The following is a 17200-nucleotide window of genomic DNA, read 5'->3' on the forward strand; positions in this document are numbered from 1 at the left end:
TAGATTTTTCTCAAGAGAGTCCATTTATTCTTGTTAGAAAAAAGATCTGGATTTTCTCAGGGAAAGAAGACGTCAAAAAAAATGTTCCCAAGAAAAAAAAATGCTTTTATTTTTAGAAGAAAATGTATATTGTAAACATTTTTGTATTAAATTAAGGCAAAAAAAAAAAAAAAAAACGTATTTTGGAAAAAAAAATCATTTAATATTTTTGAAAAAACAAGAAAATCCAGAAAAAAAATCTCACTTTTTCAAAAAAAAAAGAAATAAATGAAAAAAATCAAAATGAAAAAATACAGCCATATCGGCAGCAATATTGTTTCATGTTGATGCGCGAGAGAGAAGGTTTCCCTTCATATATACGCCGATAGAGTTTCTGCCCCCGAACGCCACATCTCTAATTCAAGGTGTCATTGGTGCCTCGCTCGCTCCACGACGGAGGGCCTCGTCTCGCCGGTGGACGACGACAACGAAGGATTTACCACATTGTAGTTACCACATTGCCTCACGTTTGTCTAATATCCAGCAAGCATTAAAGGACACGAAAAGTGAGAGCGTCAATTCGAGCTGGAAGAAATGATGGCCGAACGTGGCGCACGAAGTTCATCACTCAGCGGCGAGGCCGGCTCGCGTCATAAGGGATGAAGGATTTGTCGACACGACGGGAGAAGACGTCAGCGCCCTCATCGTTTGCCGCTCGGACCCGCCGACAGATGAAGACCTGCTTGAGATGACCAAGTCTGCAAGTGAGGAAGAAAACTCCCAAAAAATAAATCCTACTTTGCGGTTTTTCACCTTTCGCGGGGGGTTCTGGTCCCCATTAGCCGCGAAAAACGAAAAAAGTTCAGTCAAACGATCAGTCAGACTGCAACAAGAAACGTGAACTACCAACATGTTCCGCATGTATACATTTATTTTCCAACACGTTTGTGCGTTAAAAGTGCCAGGAGGTCAGGAGGTCGGGAGGTCAAGGGGTCGGCGGGGAGGTCAGGCGGCGCTTCACTCGCTCCGGCTGCGTCCGATCTCCCGGTATTGCGAGCGGTACAAGCAGTAATGCTGAACGATGAAGAGCGTGTCGAAGAGCATCGAGAAGAGACCCAGGCCGAACTTGGTGGGGTCCCCGAAGATCAGGCGCCACTCGTCTGCACACAGGAAAGGCGTCACGTTTTTTTTGGGGGGGGGTTGGTCTGCTATATAAAAATCTCTCTCGTGTTTTGGGAGTCTACAAAGGAAAATGTCTTTGTCGTGATTCAGGAGTCGGAAAGAGCGAATGATTCCCAACGCAGTCATCCGCTCGTTCCCTACTCCCGAATCACTACGGACGCATTTTCCCAAAGCGGACTATACAGTTGACTCTCGGGCGGAAACCTTTCACGGAATACTCCCGAACGACTACTTGCGGATTTTGAGCGAAGGCGAAGGCGCGTCACCGTTGTTGTAGGACTCCAAGATCATCTGCAAGATGCTGAGCAGGCCGCCGCTGAAGTCCAGCAGCACGTTGCCGATGCTCCAGCCGTCCGTGCTCTTTCGCCGGTAGTTCATGAAGGCCTGACGGCGGCGAGACTCGCAATTACATTGGAGTATTCCTTCCCCGGAATGAATTCCCGCCTCACGCCCATCGAGAAGTGGAGGGAGGACCTACCTGCGGCACGTACTTGACCAGCGTGACGGCCAGCTTGATGTAGGAGAAGAAGTACAGGTAGTCCAGCCAGCCGAGGCGCCGGAAGACGGCCAGGAACAAGGTGACGCCCGCAAACGACCAGCCGATCAGCAGCAGGATGCGGGCCGTCCACGACACCTTCTGCCCCCCCCTCTGCGACACAAGATCCAGCATCTGATCCGATTCGCCTTTGAGGAGCGAGCGCGCTTTCACGCGGAGATGCCGCAGTACCGCAGCATCAGCGCCGTGACTGAAGATCTGCCTACGCATTTCATACACAACCCAGCAAACGCGGGCTATTGCTAAAACTGGTTGCGCTTTCACACGTCAACACTGCATCCTGTCGTACAACAATTGCTTTCCACACAAGCGGGGCAGGAGAAGTGAGTGTCGGGTGTTAAAACTTCACACCGCTTTCACACAAAGATTGCATAATTGCCGAATCTGAGCCGTGACGGGAGATATGCCTGGGCATTTCGCACGGAACCCAGTGAGGAATTGTGTGAGCTTTCACACAGAGATGGCGCTCTGATGCAGCAGTTGTGCGGTAACAGAAGAGTCAGTGTCTTTGCCTTCCACACTGAACCCATTGGCATTCTGTGTGCACTTTTACGCAGAGATACTGCACCTCAGAGCCGTAACGGAGCTCCGCCTGTGCCTTCCACACATACTGAAGCAAGAAAAAACGGATCTTTCCAGCACAGACTCTGCATAACTGAGCCATAACAGAAGATCCAACAATGATCAATCTTTGCCTTTCACGCAGAATGCAGTCAAGAATCTCGGGCACTTTCACGCAGCCATACCGCACAAGTGACCACCGTCATGTTCCGACTCCAATACAGCACTTCCGCAGCGTCGGCGCCAGTTAAACACAACGAGGACATGGGCGGGGGAAAGCCAGGAAATGCTTCTCCCGGGACCCCTTTCACACAGAGATCCTGCAAAGTGACTGGAGAGAACCAGCGAAAAGGGAAGCGGCAGCCACCTCGTAGACGGCAGCCTGGCCCACGTAGAACAGAGACAGCAGGAAGCCGTGCAGGCTGAAGAAGACGTCGTTGACCTTGACGGGGTAGATGCCGTTGGGGTTCCTCTGCAGGAATTCCTCCTGGGGGGCAGGAAGTGGGCGTGTGAAATCACGTGACACGTCACCCGACCTGACGCGTGACGGGCGGGCAAAGGCGTCACCTTGATGGACGCCACCCAGAAGAGGCCGACGTTGAAGACGCTGTAGGCGAAGAACCCGGTCAGGTTGAGCACCAGGTAGTCAAAGTTCAGGCCCACCACGCTGGAACGGCAACCGTCAAAACGTCGCGTGAAATTAGAGATACACCAGCGATGGGCGCCGATATTGCCTCGATCAGACTGCAGGACTTTAGCCCTCGATATTGGCCCGAGCAGATCGACAGAATGACAAAACTTCATGTAGTGTCACATAATCCGGAACCAACGATTTGGCCCTGCGACGCCAAAATGAAACGTCCGGCGTGGTTGAGTTTTCCGGATAGCTGACATATCGACGACAACTCTCGAGCTCGACCGATAGGATTGCGTGCTGTGACCGGCGCATCGCCTCCTCCGTGTTTTTATTCACGCGCACAAACCGCTGTTTGCCGACATTTTCGAGCATGATTCGGCAGAACGGCGGCTTGTTTACGTGCGACCGTTAACGCTAGCGCTAGCTTGCTAGGGCACATAACGTTTTGGTCGCCTGCTTGCGAGCCGCATCGTATTCAAAGTATGCGAACGTCCTCTCCCGAACACCGCACGTTTGTCCCCCCCCACAATACATTGTTGCTGCCGTCGCCACGGTAACGAGTGTATCCGGTCACGTTGACCGGCGACGCGTTTTCTGGTCCCGCCTCTCCGACAGAGTTTGATTTGATGGTGATGGTAAAAGACGCGCTGTCGCGTTGCCACTGTCTGACCGAGACACGGCAAGATTTGGTGGTTGTGGTCTGACAATCGTGGAAGACGTTTTGTTCGACTTTTTTTTTTTTAAATATTGCATGTTGCAAATCTGAAAAGATGTTTAATAAATCGGTATCGGCCCTGCAAAAACATATCGTTCTGTCGCTACCTCTTGTGCCTCCAGTTTTCCCAGACTTGCGGGTAGAAGGACACGGACCAGGCCAGGAAGTAGAACCACCCGACGACCTCGCTGAGTACCGCCACCGCATTGCTGTGGACCACCAGGAAGCGCAGACGGGGCACTGAGCTGCGGAGACACCGGACCCGGCGTCAGAAGGCGGCCCCTCTGCCGCCTCCTGACGCCGCTCACCTGTGGCTTTCCGTGCCGTTGCTCAGCAGGTACGTGGTCACCTGACCGGCGGCGAGGGCCGTCACCGTGAACGTGACCGACGTGGCCGCGGCGGGCAGCGTCACCTAAGCGACAGTCGTCGTGTGGGTGCGACGCGGCGGGATTGGATGGAGTTTTTCGATTGGCTTTCGGGCCTCACCTGCTCCGGCAAGCTGACGATCCGCGAGGAGTCGGCCTTGGAGCTGTAGGTGACGTTCAGATGGATCGCCAGCGCCTGCGAAAGCGGCATGCTGGAAAGACACACGCGGGCGGCGATGGGGATCACGATGTCGTGGGTCGGCCATTTTGTAGCGCTGTCGGAATGTGTACCGAATACGGGTTCTGCCTTACGTCCGCCGGTGTCGGAAAAAGGACTTTGGGAATCTACTTGGTTGCGAGTTACCCTGTTGAAAATGTACGGTGGCTGGGAAAGGCACATGACCAGCGAGAGCCAATCACAAGCGTCGGCTTTAGAAGAAGGAAGTGATGTGGGGGGGGCTTTTGTGGCTATTTTTCAAATGTTAATAAAATTGGAATTGTGGAAATTTCCAAAAGCACCTGTAATTTAATTACACATGGATTACAATTACATACATTTTTGTAATTGAATTATGTAATGTCCATCCGTCCGTCCGTCCATCCATTTTCTGAGCCGCTTCTCCTCACGCGGGTCGCGGGCGTGCTGGAGCCTATCCCAGCGATCGTTGAGCAGGAGGCGGGGTATACCCAGAACTGGCTTTCCAGCCAATCGCAGGGCGCACAGAAAAAAAAAAACATTCACACCTACGGCCAATTTAGAGTCGTCTATCAACCTAGCATGCATGTTTTTGGGATGTGGGAGGAAACCGCAGTGCCCGAAGAAAAGCCACGCAGCCACGGGGAGAACATCCAAACTCCGCTCAGGCGGGGCCGGGGATCGAACCCCGGTCCTCAGAACTATGAGGCAGACGCTCTAACCAGTCGCCCGCCGTGCCGCTTTATGTAATCTCGCTATGTATAATTAGTTACTCCCACGTCGTGTCTACTTGTGTGGACTGGCGTGACCCAGATGACTGACAAATCTACAAAGGCGAGCTTTCATGTGCTCACCTGGAGGTGATGGTAAGGTTGGCACTGGAGCGTTCTTGGAGCGTCACCTCCTCCGGGGCGGACAGCGACACTTGTGACTCTGCGTCAGGCAGAGAAAAGACATCATCACGATGTCGCACGCTCGTTTGGAAAGCGCTTTCATTTGGAACATTCGTTTGGCAGGAGAGTCACCTGAGATGTTGGCCAGCAGCAGCGCCTGCACGAGCCACATCGCTGCACCTGACTACACACTCTCACACACACACACACACACACACACACACACACACACACACATTCAGAAACACACAACAATGCAAACAAACACAAACACACACATCATTCCCCCCTCCCCCCCCACACACACATACATACACAAACAAACAAAAACCAACATGCAGAAACATAAAACAATGCACATACACACACATATGTCCACCCCCCCCCACACACACACAGAGGAACAAACACCCCCCCACACACACATACATACACAAACAAACAAAAAACAACATGCAGAAACATAAAACAATGCACATACACACACATATGTCCACCCCCCCACACACACACACAGAGGAACAAACAAACATACACTCAAGCATTTCCCCCACACAGACAAACAAAAACAAACACGTGTGTACACACACACACCAATACAAATTAAAAACAAACACACACACACATTTAAGAACGGACACGCCAGGAATGTCATAAAAATAGTTAAGCGTCACCGTACTGACACTCATTTTATAGCAAAACGATCACATACCAAGTGTAACTCGAAAAGAAACTGTAATAAAGTAAAACAACTCTACAGTAGGACAAAACACATTCATTCGTAAACACATCACATAAAAACCACCATTGTAACTTGACTATAATTCGTAGATTATTGGCTTTTTGAGCGAGAGACACACTTGAACTCACCACGGGGAAGATGTTCCTTGACGTTGCGCAGGTCACATGACAAGTTTTTCTTTTTTTTTTTAACACAAGCCGGAACGTTTATACCGCTGCCGTTTTTTGTTTGTTTTTTGTTTTGTTTCCGGGGAGGACATTTCGTCTGTCGACTTCCTGGCTAGTGGTTTAACTTCCGGGTTATGTTAGCATCCTTTCCGATGAGCCCGTTTTGCTCGTCGCGAGCATGTCTTTCGTAAATAACACACATCGCTTGTTCTCCGGGTAAGATACCTTTTGTTTTATGTTTATGTTATTATGTCTTATTTTGTTTGGTATTGGACAGCAAAGGTCACCTCATAGGCACCAAGACAAATAATTTTGGTGTAAAGGTGATTTTTATTACAGTTTCGTTATTTGTTTACTCCTCGGTTTGAAGCCCACTAACTAGGCTGCAAAATGCACGTTATGTAGTTATTTATTTGCTGGTTTAAATCAAGTCAATTCTGTTTATCGATCATAACGCGATTTCGGTGGCATTCCGCTAAATTCACTTACCTATTTCCCGGTACACAAAATGGGAAGAAAACGGGCTGTTTTTCTGGATTTAGTAATATGCAGTGGGGCAAAAAAAGGTATTTAGTCAGCCACCAATTGTGCAAGTTCGCTCACTTAAAAAGATGAGAGAGGCCTGTAACTTTCATCATAGGTACACCTGACCTATGAGAGACAAAATGAGACGGGGGAAAAAAATCCAGAAAATCACATTGTCGGATTTTTAAAGCAAATTTTATGAGCAAATTCTGGTGGAAAATAAGTATTTAAGACTCCGTTTCCCCATGGGAAGGCGTGTCAGTGGAATTGAGGAGGTCTTCGAAGTATTCTTCCCACCGACTCACAACGTCCCGAGTCGAGGTCAGCAGTGCCCCATCCCCACTATACAGTGTTGATGGTGCACTCCTTCCCCCTCCTGAGACACCGGACTGTGGACCAGAATTTCCTCAAAGCCGTCCGGCAGTGGTTCTCCATGGCCTCACCGAACTCCTCCCATGTCCGGGTTTTTGTCTCAGCGACCACCAAAGCCGCATTCCGCTTGGCCAGCCGGTACCCATCAGCTGCCCCAGGAGTCCCACAGCCCAAAAAAGACGTCTATGCCAACATTCAGACAGCTAACAAGGTCAACGATTGCTTGCACCTTTGCACTGATGGTTTTTAGCGCTTATTTTACTGCTAAGAAAATGGATGTTCAGAATTTGGAGCTTGCCATCTGGGCGTTGCTGGAGAGAAGTGCTGGAGCGGCGTATGGAATGAACCGATTCTATCAGAGTGGTCAAATGGGAGATTTTAGATCCAGTCCGATCCGATCCTCGTTTTTTTTTTTTGCTGACATCGGACCGAGTTCCGATCTCAAAGATCGGATTGTTGTTCTGTAATTTGGATGTGTTCTTCACGTTGTGTGTGCGTCCAGGTGTTTCTTAAGGCCGACGTGCCTCACCCGCGCTCTGCCCGCACGTCTCAACTCCAACAGGACGTCGGTGGTGCGCTGCAGTCGGCAGAAATACGAACGCTTGTACCCGGTGATGCTGGTGCGACCCGACGGCGCCACTGTCAACATCCGATACAAAGAACCCAGACGCATCCTCATGGTATTTGGTCTTATTGTCACGTGTTTGTCTTCAAGTTGAATGTGTGTTTTTGTTTTTCTTTTTTTGTTTTGCTAGATGCCAGTGGATCTTTCCACGTTGTCGGAGGAGGAGCGCCGTAGTCGTCAGAAGAAGCGAGAAGTCAAGAAGACTGTGAACGAGACCACGGTCCACTACGAGGATGACTTCAAGGTGGACAAGTACAGCCAATTCTGGAACAAGAAGAAATATTAAGAAAACGGTCTGTGTTAAGATTTTATTTTTATTTTTTTTCCAAAAGTCTGCATAGTGGATTACCTATTCACTTTATGGAACAGTGCTTTCTGGCATTTATATTTGTGTGTGTGTCCATTAAAGAACACTTAAACACCATTCTGTCATTTGTCTTTATGAACTTTGCTTCATATTTTTCAGTATTGAAATAAACATTGTAGGACATTTGGTGATTGGTGGCAAAGTCAATGGAATTGTTTTACTTAAAGGCAGAATAACAAAATCACAATGGTTTACAGACTATAGGTATACAGATTATAGATCCCGTAAAGTTTCTAAATACAATTACATGTTTGATGATAATTCCTGAAAATGTGAAAAGACTGACAGCGATGTCGCACTGAAGGGTGGAGATGGGGTGTGTTCATATATTTCAGTTTTCCTGTTTTTTGGGCATGGCTAAAATGGTGCCCAGTGACACATCCACCATCTTAGAACTTAAGTGCATTATTCACATTAGCGCGTATCCGGCGCTATTGCAAATTCCGACTCGGCCCAACCCTATTAGCACACGAGCTAGCACATCCAGGCCGCGACGACCCAGTGGGATATATTTCAGCCACCGGAGGCTTTAAGCAGACATATTTTCGTGGCTCAAGCACGTCGGGATGTGTCGGCATAGAAAAGATGTGAGATAAAATGGCATCTATTTTTTGGTGGTTTCACGCATTCAGCGGCGTTTGATCTCGGAGACAATGCCTTGATTTTTCACCATTTGTCAGCCTTGTTTTTATATTCTGGGATTTTTTTTTAAATCATTCAAATTTGGCAGGGTTGGTCACAAGTTCACAACACTTCTCTGTGCTGTGTCAAATTTACAAGACTTCAGGTACATCTAAAAAATTTGTGTCAAACACTTAATTTAGTTCAAGAAGTGAAACAGATGAACTACACACACACACACTGAAATATGTCGGGATTTTTTTTAATGTATACATAAATTTTTTGATGATTTTAGCTAACAGCAAGACGAAAACCCAAAAGTTACCATCTCTCGAAACTACAATATTATGTAACAAACAATCAAGAAACAATGAAAATGAATTGTAACTAGGGAGTAGGGAATGAGTGAATGATTCTGAACGCAGGGATTTTTCGTCAATGTTTTAATAAACTATATTGTCCGGCATACAGTATAAAAACATAATATAATATTAGGGCGGAGCAACCACCAACGTTGTTTTTTTTTTTTTTTTTTTTTAATCCCTTCAACCTGCAGGGATCATCTGAAAAACAAACAAAAAAAGTTCTACCCCCGTGCAGTAGGTGGCGGAAATGCAATGTACGCCGCTTCCGTTTTCGCTTGCGCTTGTCCTTGCTAAAGTGAGCAATGGGCTACTGGGACGTTCCAGAGGGCACCGACTGCGTGCAAAAAACATGGATAACAACCAAGCTTGCCACCACTTTGGGTGAATATTGGACATAGTGAACAATTTGTGCGAAACGCTCGACAAGCTGAACGTTCCTGAGCCGCCAACGCGAAGTTACGTCGCGTTCTTGTAGCTAATGTTAACGCTCTGAGTTTAAATGTCTTAAGGACCAAAGTGTTTACCGCATTCAAATCATTAGTTATTAATCATAGAGGTGGTCGAAGTACAGATATTTACTGTTTAAAGAGTGGTTCAAGTAAAAGTACGGATTCAACCCCTTGAGAAGAAGGAAAAAAATACATTTTCGTTTTGAAAACCTCCCACAACGAAATAAACTGCACATAAAACATATTTCGCGCTTTTATGGACTTGGCAAGTCTTCATACTGAGAAGAAACGCTCTGAAAACGTGTCCTCATAGCTTTGCTGACATTGTGAACGAAAATGAGCTAATGAATAGCAAGTGAAAAAATGCATTTTGTGATGTTTTTTTTTTTTTCATATTAGACAGAATTTTTGAACACTAGATGTCGGTAGTTTTAAGGCTGGCACAAGACAACATATTCGCCACAACCACATCAAAAATTCTCTTGAATAAGACAGATTATGAATCATAATTTGCTGATTTTGACGCACTGTCTCATCTTAACTTTTGCCTTTTCAGGTCTGGTGGGCTCGGCCTATCACATCGTAGCCTTCCAGCCCGACACTGCGATGGAAGCTTTACAGCGGGCTGGAAACGTCACAGTTACCATGGGTACGTACCTGACCGCCTGCATGACTGTTACTGCGGTTACGTCAACATTATTGTTACCCTCTGTAACAACGTGCTGTACTTAATAAAGATGGTGCATAAAATTGAAAACACATTCAATTATAATAAGATCTTATCAGGGTTCATTAACATTAACGGTGGCCTGGGCCAGTACGGCCCCTGACATATATAAATACGATGGAATCAACATATTATTTCTTTTTCACACACAAAACAACTCACAACACAAAGTATAGTGGAACCTTGGGTTGCAAACCACTCTGTTTATGAACAGTTTAGGTTACATCCAAAATTTCTGTAAAAAACTTACCTCTTGTTACATATTATTATTTTGAGTTTGTGAACGATTTTGGTATGGACGAAGGGAAGGATCTATGTCGTGGTTCTACTCGTGCTGCGTGACCATTATTGTCTCCGTTTCGAAAACTAGTTGTCTGCTTCGTGCCGTAAGGTGGAACGCCACATGCCTGATCATTAAAACGCAAATCTTATAGCATTTGTGATTGACGTGGTAAAGCAAAAAAGTCCGGAAAACATTTTGTTTTCGCCCAAAAATACTATTTACAGTATGTACGCCATTTATTGAATTGTAGCATCTCTTTAATTAAAATAACGAACAATTAATGTCGGCGTAATCACATTAAAATAGCTGTCCACGTAGATAGGAACACTAGCTACGCCAGCGCCCTCGGCTAACCCACGTGCTTACGACGCAGCCATATTGGGAGAGGCAACGTTCCCATAGAAGGCCAAGCATCAACATTGAAATTAAGTTGTAACTTGCTCATAACCTCTAGATGGCGGCATGCATTTATAATATGTGAGTTTTTTTCATTTTCCCCTATACCTATGTATAATGCACACTACTGACTTTAGAATTTTTTTGGGGGGGAGGGGAAATGCGCATTTTACACAAGAAATTACGGCATATTCATTTCAGTGGGAAACATTAGCTCGGTTTAAGACTGTTTTAGGTTACAAACAGGGTCACGGAACGAATTAAGTTTGTAACCCGTGGTTCCACTGTAATATTTTCTTAAAGGCTTAAATTATACAATGTAATTATGCTTATTATGAAATAATCATGCCTAATTGTATCATGAATATGTCGGGCTGATACCGGTTCTGACGCGCCCACCACACAAAAAGGCACACCCTTACCAGTAATAATAAACAAAGTGTTCTAGTCGAGCGAAACTCATGCCATGTTTTTTTTAAACAATATATTTTTAAATAAAACCACATTTCCATCAAAATTGCGAGACATAATGGAATTACATTATCAAATATCGGTAGTCTATATCGGCGAGTACTCAAATGTAAGTACTTGTATTCGTACTTGGTAGCGGTCGTGAGCTACATTTCCACGAAAAACCTATTCCTAATGGGTACATCCCCGTAAACAGGACTGTTACCGTGGATACGTTGTTACTTTACCAATGACGGTCACTATTGAGTCTTTTTAGAATTGATTATCCTATCGACTATTCCATCAAGTACTTGAGCAATCGCCCCCCCCCCCCCCCCCCCCCAAACATTTATTTATTTATTTTATGTTTTATATTTTAATTTTTTGCTACTAATTTTACTCATTTGCGAGGGATGTACTTCTATCCTTAAACTGCATATGTTGGTACTGAGTGTATGGTATAAATGTTTGAGACAACAAAATTAGCCAATACTAAGTGGTTAGCAAGCACGATTAGCATTAGGACACTCGCAATGACCATTTTAGGTAAACAAACTAACTACCATTCAGCTCAGTCATGCACCATGTATATCACACCTCTAATAGTGTCTTAAAAATCGTTTGCAGATGCACCTCTGTCGTTTTTGGCACTATTTTCACCGGCCCAACCCTGCGTCAGTCTGCAACAATCTCTGCGCGGTAAACGCAGACGGTGGCCAAATGCTTCTATGCAGCGCAAATATGCTTTAATCAAAATGTTTGCAATGATCAATTTTTGTGGTCGACTTAGCCGAGTTAGACAATTTTATTTATTTTCCCCCAGCCCTAATGGCTATGTTACCATGGTTACGTTATCATACACATTACTGTTACGTCGGGTATGTGACCATAAACACGACTGTTACCGTGGGTATGTTGTTCCCATGGAAACGTACCGGACGTGCGAGTGTAACGATTAATTGACGGCTCTATCCGCCGTGTTTTCTCACGTGTGCCACCAGCGGCGATGGGCGCCATCTTCGGCATGGCGACGTGTCTCAGCGCTCAGGCTCGCGAGGCTCCGGACGATCCGCTCAACTACTTTGTGGGCGGATGTGCTTCGGGTATCTTCCTGGGTGCCAGGAGTAAGTAGCGGGCAGGGGGCGCTCTTGGGCCTTCTTTTCACTTATGACATCATTGCTGTGCTACTGACATCCTAACGGTCACCGTGGCCCGTGACGACGTCGTCAGGAGTGACATCATTATCATGTCAAGTGACGTTGCAAATAGCGACGTCATCGCGACTAGTGGCATTGTCGTCGTGGCTAATGACATCATTGTGATCAGTGACATCATAATAGCTAGTGACACAATGCTCATTAACGAGGACATAATGATTGGTGAGATCATCAAGCTAATGCTAATGACTTCATTATCATTAATGACATCATTGGAATGAGTCGTAACATCCATCCATCCATTTTCTGAGCCGCTTCTCCTCACGCGGGTCGCGGGCGTGCTGGAGCCTATCCCAGCTATCATCGGGCAGGAGGCGGGGTACGCCCCGAACTGCTTGCCAGCCAATCGCAGGGCACATGATAACTTTAATTATTGACATTGTGATTACTGACATCAATTTAATTAGTGACAACATCATCTTGGAGATCTTTTCACAGCTCACACTCTCAAATTTGGAAGCGCCGACGTAGAGGCCCACGAGGAAGTCAGGAGGCTTTCCCCGCTGTGTAGACTGCAACTCATCAAAATATGTATTTGGCTTTGCTGCAAAAGAGAGCTTATTTGGAGGAGCAGCAACAGAACAACAACAACAACAAGAAGAAACAAAGGGAAAGGGAGCCCGCGCATCCCGTACTAATTTCACGGCAGGATCTCGGACCTTATAAGCTCGCTCGTGAGCTACATTTCCACGAAAAACACAGAGACGTCGTGCTCGCTGTATCATTTTTCCTCTATTGTCTCAAAGCTCGGGATAGTGGCACACTGCATTTATTATGACTTCCTCCGTTGTCCCTTGCCGTTTACAGTACAAAGTCCAAAGTAGCGCTCAGAAGTCACTCCGCCAGCCCCTCTCCTTTTGGAGGCGCTTTTTGACGTCGCCGCCACGGCGCTCCAGAATCGAAAATGTTCTACGCTTGCCACGATGCGATCCCTTGGCACAAACACAACGAAGGGGAAAGTCAAAGGTGCGTCGACAGTGCGCTGTGAAAAGGCCCCGATGCCTCGTTGACGTCATCGGCGTGATTAGCCAAATCGTCACGTCATCATGACCGTAATGGGTGGTGACTTCCACAAATTCACGAATCAACGTCAACATCATGACCGGTGACATCATCATGACTCTTGACATGACCCGTTACGTCACTGATATCAAGACTTGTGAAATCATCAATATGAATGGTGACATCATCAATATGACTGTTGACATCCTGACATCTCAACAACATTGTAAGATTTATTTACATGACATGTTAGATTTGATTTGGTTTGCAGAATGAATCTTTTGGGGGTTTATTTGTCTGAAGTTGTTGTGAATTCTTGGTGACGTGTTTCCTCATTTTTCCGTGTGTGTGTCTGTGTGCACGCATGTAGCTCACAGTGCGGCAACGGGCACGTCGGCGTGTTTGGGTCTGGGAGCGCTGGCCTTCTTTGGCAAAGTGTCCAAAATGGAGGGCTGGAGACTGGTTGGACCTCCTAAACTGTGACGCTGATCCAAACTTTGTAAATGAACGCGTGTGATGAAATAATAAAGTTGTGTCGTGACAAAGCCACGCGTCGTCCTGTTTGTTGCCAAACGAGTCGAGCTGCGTCTTTGCTGCTGTTTTCTCCCTTTGAACTTTCAGCGTTTACGCCCCGGTTAGCCGGCGACCATGCGCGGGAGCAGGAAGTGAAGTCATCGGCACGGTCAAACTCTCACTTGACTAATCATTGATCTGGCGCCGCTTGAAGAAGAAGAAGAAGAAGGAGAGGACCACCTCAGAAACATGTCCGTCGTCACAGAAGGTCAGTACGGATTCCCTGTCGGGTTTTCGGCGCGCGAGTTGGATCGTGTCTTGCGGTTAGCCCGTCCGCCTTGCAGTCAAAGGTTCTGGCTCGTGATCTTTCTTTGTTTGTTTCCTCTTCCCGCATTCCGCAAAGGTTAATTGTTCAAGCAAGAACGGGCAGCCAAGTTGTGATCGTGCAGGTTATAATTACAGTTAAGACTCGGCTGTCAAAAACAATGTTTGACAACTGTCAAAAAAAAACTGCGTCTCCTCAGGCGCCAGACAGCTTTTTTCTTTCCTTTTATTTGATCAACATCAGAATATTTATCATTTATTTGCAATAGAACTATTTGATCTATTATGTGCCTTTTAAATGTCTATTTTACTTGTTTGTTTTTTTATATAAAGACATTCGGGTAATCCTAAAGGGAAAGTCACAGGTGCGGGTATACTTATTGCCCCCCCCCCCCCGGCTCGGCGCCCGTACGTCGGGGTTCACCCAAGTGGATGAGAGGGTTACCTCCCTCCGCCTTTGGGTGGGGGGGGGGGGGTCCTGACTGTTGCTTGTGCCTATGCACCAAACAGCAGTTCAGAGGACCCACCCTTTTTGGAGTCCTTGGAGGGGGTGCTGGAGAGCACTCCCGCTGGGGACGCCATCGTTCTGTTGAGGGACCTTCAATACTCACGTGGGCAATAACAGCGAGACCTGGAGGGCCGTGATTGGGAGGAACGGCCCCCCCAATCAGAACCCGAGCGGTGGTCTGTTATTGGACTTCTGTGCTCATCACGGCTTGTCCATAACAAAGACCATGTTCAAGCATAAGGCTGTCCACACGCGCACTCGGCACCAGGACACCCTAGGTCGCAGTTCGACGATCGCCTTTGTGGTCGTGTCATCGGACTTGCGGCCGCATGTCTCGGACACTCGGGTGAAGAGAGGGGCGGAGCTGTCAACCGATCACCACCTGGTGGTGAGTTGGCTCCGATGGTGGGGGAAGATGCCGGTCCGACCCGGCAGGCCCAAACGTATTGTGAGGGTCTGCTGGGAACGTTTGGCGGAATCCCCTGTCAGAAGGAGTTTCAACTCCCACCTCCGGCAGAACTTCACCCACGTCTCGGGGGAGGCGGGGGACATGGATTCCGAGTGGACCATTGCTGAGGCGGCTGTCGGTGGGGAGAATACTTCAATACTCGGGCATCTGATTAGGATGCCTCCCCGGTGAGGTGTTCCGGGCACGCCGGGAGGAGACCCTGGAAGAGCTGGAGGAAGTGGCTGGGGAAAAGGAAGTCTGGGCTTGCCTGCTCCCCCCGTGACCCGACCTCAGATAAGCGGAGGAAAATGAATGAATGAATGAATGATCTTGATGAGATCATCAATTTATTCCTTCATCCATTCACTCATTTGTCCATTTAAACATACATTTTAGGGATGTCCCGCTCCAACTCTTTCACTTTCCATCCGCTACCGACTTTGCAGCCTTGAATTCTAGCCGATATCGGTCCGATCCGATATCAGCAATAATGATACATACCGTATTTTCACGACTATAAGGCGCACTTTCAAGTCTTACATTTTCTCCAAAATGGACGGGGTGCCTTATGTGTGCACCGAGTTCCAAAATCTCTAAATGTTGTTGTGTGACTTTGATGAGCGCTCCGCTTGACTGACTGGGAGCATTTCCTGCCGACACTTCCTGCTTATATAGAGGAAAGGCGGACGTGACTGAGGACAGCATGCGGACGTAAAGGGGGAAGGGTGCGTGTGAAGGAGGACGCTAAAGGCACGCCCCCAGTGGGTATATCGCACCGGTGTGTGCATTGTGCAAAACATCGGTTTGGCTCAGGACCCCCGAAAATGGAAGCTACGAAGAGAGACGCTTACGAAGCACAGTTTAAACTGCAAGCTATCAGTTACGCGGAGGAACATGGGAATGGAGCAGCCGCGAGAGAATTCAAGATCAACGAATCCACGGTTCACAAGTGGATGCTTGGGTTAAGGTATCTGCTTTGACCGTTGTCGGAGCTTTCCCGAAAGCCGGCATCATTGCTGAACAGCCCCCCCGGCAACGAGACTGACTCCGACAATGACGAGAGGGAACCCGCCGTGTTTGTTGGAGAACGTGCCCAGCTGTTTCTTTCGGATACAGAAGATGAGGACTTTGATGGATTTGTGGATGAGGATTGATCAAATATAACGTGAGTACATTGTTAAATACTTCAATAAAGTACAACCGAACTCAGTTTTGCTCCCGCTGCCTTTTGAAAAACATACATGCTAGCGTATGTTTTGGCGTGCATGCATGCTAGTGTATGTTTTAAGCTAACGTAGGTTTTACCATGCCTGCGCCCAATAATGCCTTATGTATGTGTTAAATACAGAAATAGACCCCGTAACTGAGACTGCGCCTTTCAATACGGTGCGCCTTATGGTCGTGAAAATACGCTACTTTCGTTATTTTTTAGTATGGAAGGTTTGATGAAGTGATATTACTCAGAGAACAATAATCAGCAACGGTATGAGAAAAACTGACCCATTTGTTATTAACAAATGGGTTACATAAAGTAACTTTTAAAATAAGAATGTACTTCAAATGATTAAAATGTATACAAATTAGGAAATCCTAAAAAAATAACTTCAATAAAACTAATAAAAATATATTTAAATTGCAACATAACCACTCCTTTACTCAACCATAAGCGTGTTTAACATTTGAATAGATGAAATAAAACATGTAAAAACCATGAAACATCTCACTAAATAATCCAAAATATACTTTGAAATTGCAAAATAACAATAGAAGTTCAATTCAGTTACTTTGACTGTCAGTATATGGTGGGAACAGCATTTGCTTTCTCCACATGTGCGGCAATCCACTTTTGAATTTCTTGCTGCAACTGGACTTCAGTTTGATTGACAATCGCTTTTCCTGCTATGCACGTCTTGGCCTCTGAGGGGCAATGTGGTGCACGCAATGCGATACACACTTGCAGTAACTAAGTAGAAAAACTCACCATCGAACATTATTATAACTCGTTTTTCATAGTT

General features: G+C 46.6%; 3 protein-coding genes across 6 annotated transcripts; 2 read left to right on the forward strand and 1 right to left on the reverse strand.

Annotated features, from left to right (window-relative positions):
• Nucleotides 1-892: 892 nt before the first annotated feature.
• On the reverse strand, nt 893-6061 carry ctns (cystinosin, lysosomal cystine transporter). 4 transcript variants are annotated; one of them, XM_061778077.1, is made up of 11 exons: nt 5955-6061; nt 5217-5268; nt 5046-5124; nt 4117-4207; nt 3939-4042; nt 3738-3875; nt 2846-2945; nt 2646-2765; nt 1640-1810; nt 1428-1545; nt 893-1139 (listed from the first exon to the last, which is right to left on the reverse strand). In XM_061778077.1, exons 2-11 carry the CDS (start codon nt 5254-5256, stop codon nt 997-999), a joined length of 1104 nt encoding a protein of 367 aa, XP_061634061.1. In that variant the 5' UTR covers nt 5257-5268; nt 5955-6061; the 3' UTR covers nt 893-996. The 4 variants fall into 4 exon arrangements, with proteins under 4 accessions (XP_061634061.1, XP_061634062.1, XP_061634063.1 ...); XM_061778078.1 differs by having other exon boundaries at nt 5217-5277; nt 5955-6047; XM_061778079.1 differs by lacking the exons at nt 3738-3875; nt 3939-4042; nt 4117-4207.
• mrpl55 (mitochondrial ribosomal protein L55) lies at nt 6058-7939 on the forward strand. Its single transcript, XM_061778096.1, has 3 exons — nt 6058-6209; nt 7393-7570; nt 7646-7939. The coding sequence occupies exons 1-3, from the start codon at nt 6172-6174 to the stop codon at nt 7799-7801; spliced, it is 372 nt and encodes a 123-aa protein (XP_061634080.1). The 5' UTR covers nt 6058-6171; the 3' UTR covers nt 7802-7939.
• A 1152-nt stretch (nt 7940-9091) lies between these two features.
• ndufa11 (NADH:ubiquinone oxidoreductase subunit A11) lies at nt 9092-13937 on the forward strand. The gene is made up of 4 exons (XM_061778095.1): nt 9092-9249; nt 9874-9966; nt 12175-12297; nt 13763-13937. Exons 1-4 carry the CDS (start codon nt 9171-9173, stop codon nt 13873-13875), a joined length of 408 nt encoding a protein of 135 aa, XP_061634079.1. The 5' UTR covers nt 9092-9170; the 3' UTR covers nt 13876-13937.
• Nucleotides 13938-17200: the final 3263 nt, after the last annotated feature.

The sequence above is a fragment of the Phyllopteryx taeniolatus genome, chromosome 7, assembly GCF_024500385.1.
Source record: "Phyllopteryx taeniolatus isolate TA_2022b chromosome 7, UOR_Ptae_1.2, whole genome shotgun sequence".
NCBI lineage: Eukaryota > Metazoa > Chordata > Actinopteri > Syngnathiformes > Syngnathidae > Phyllopteryx > Phyllopteryx taeniolatus.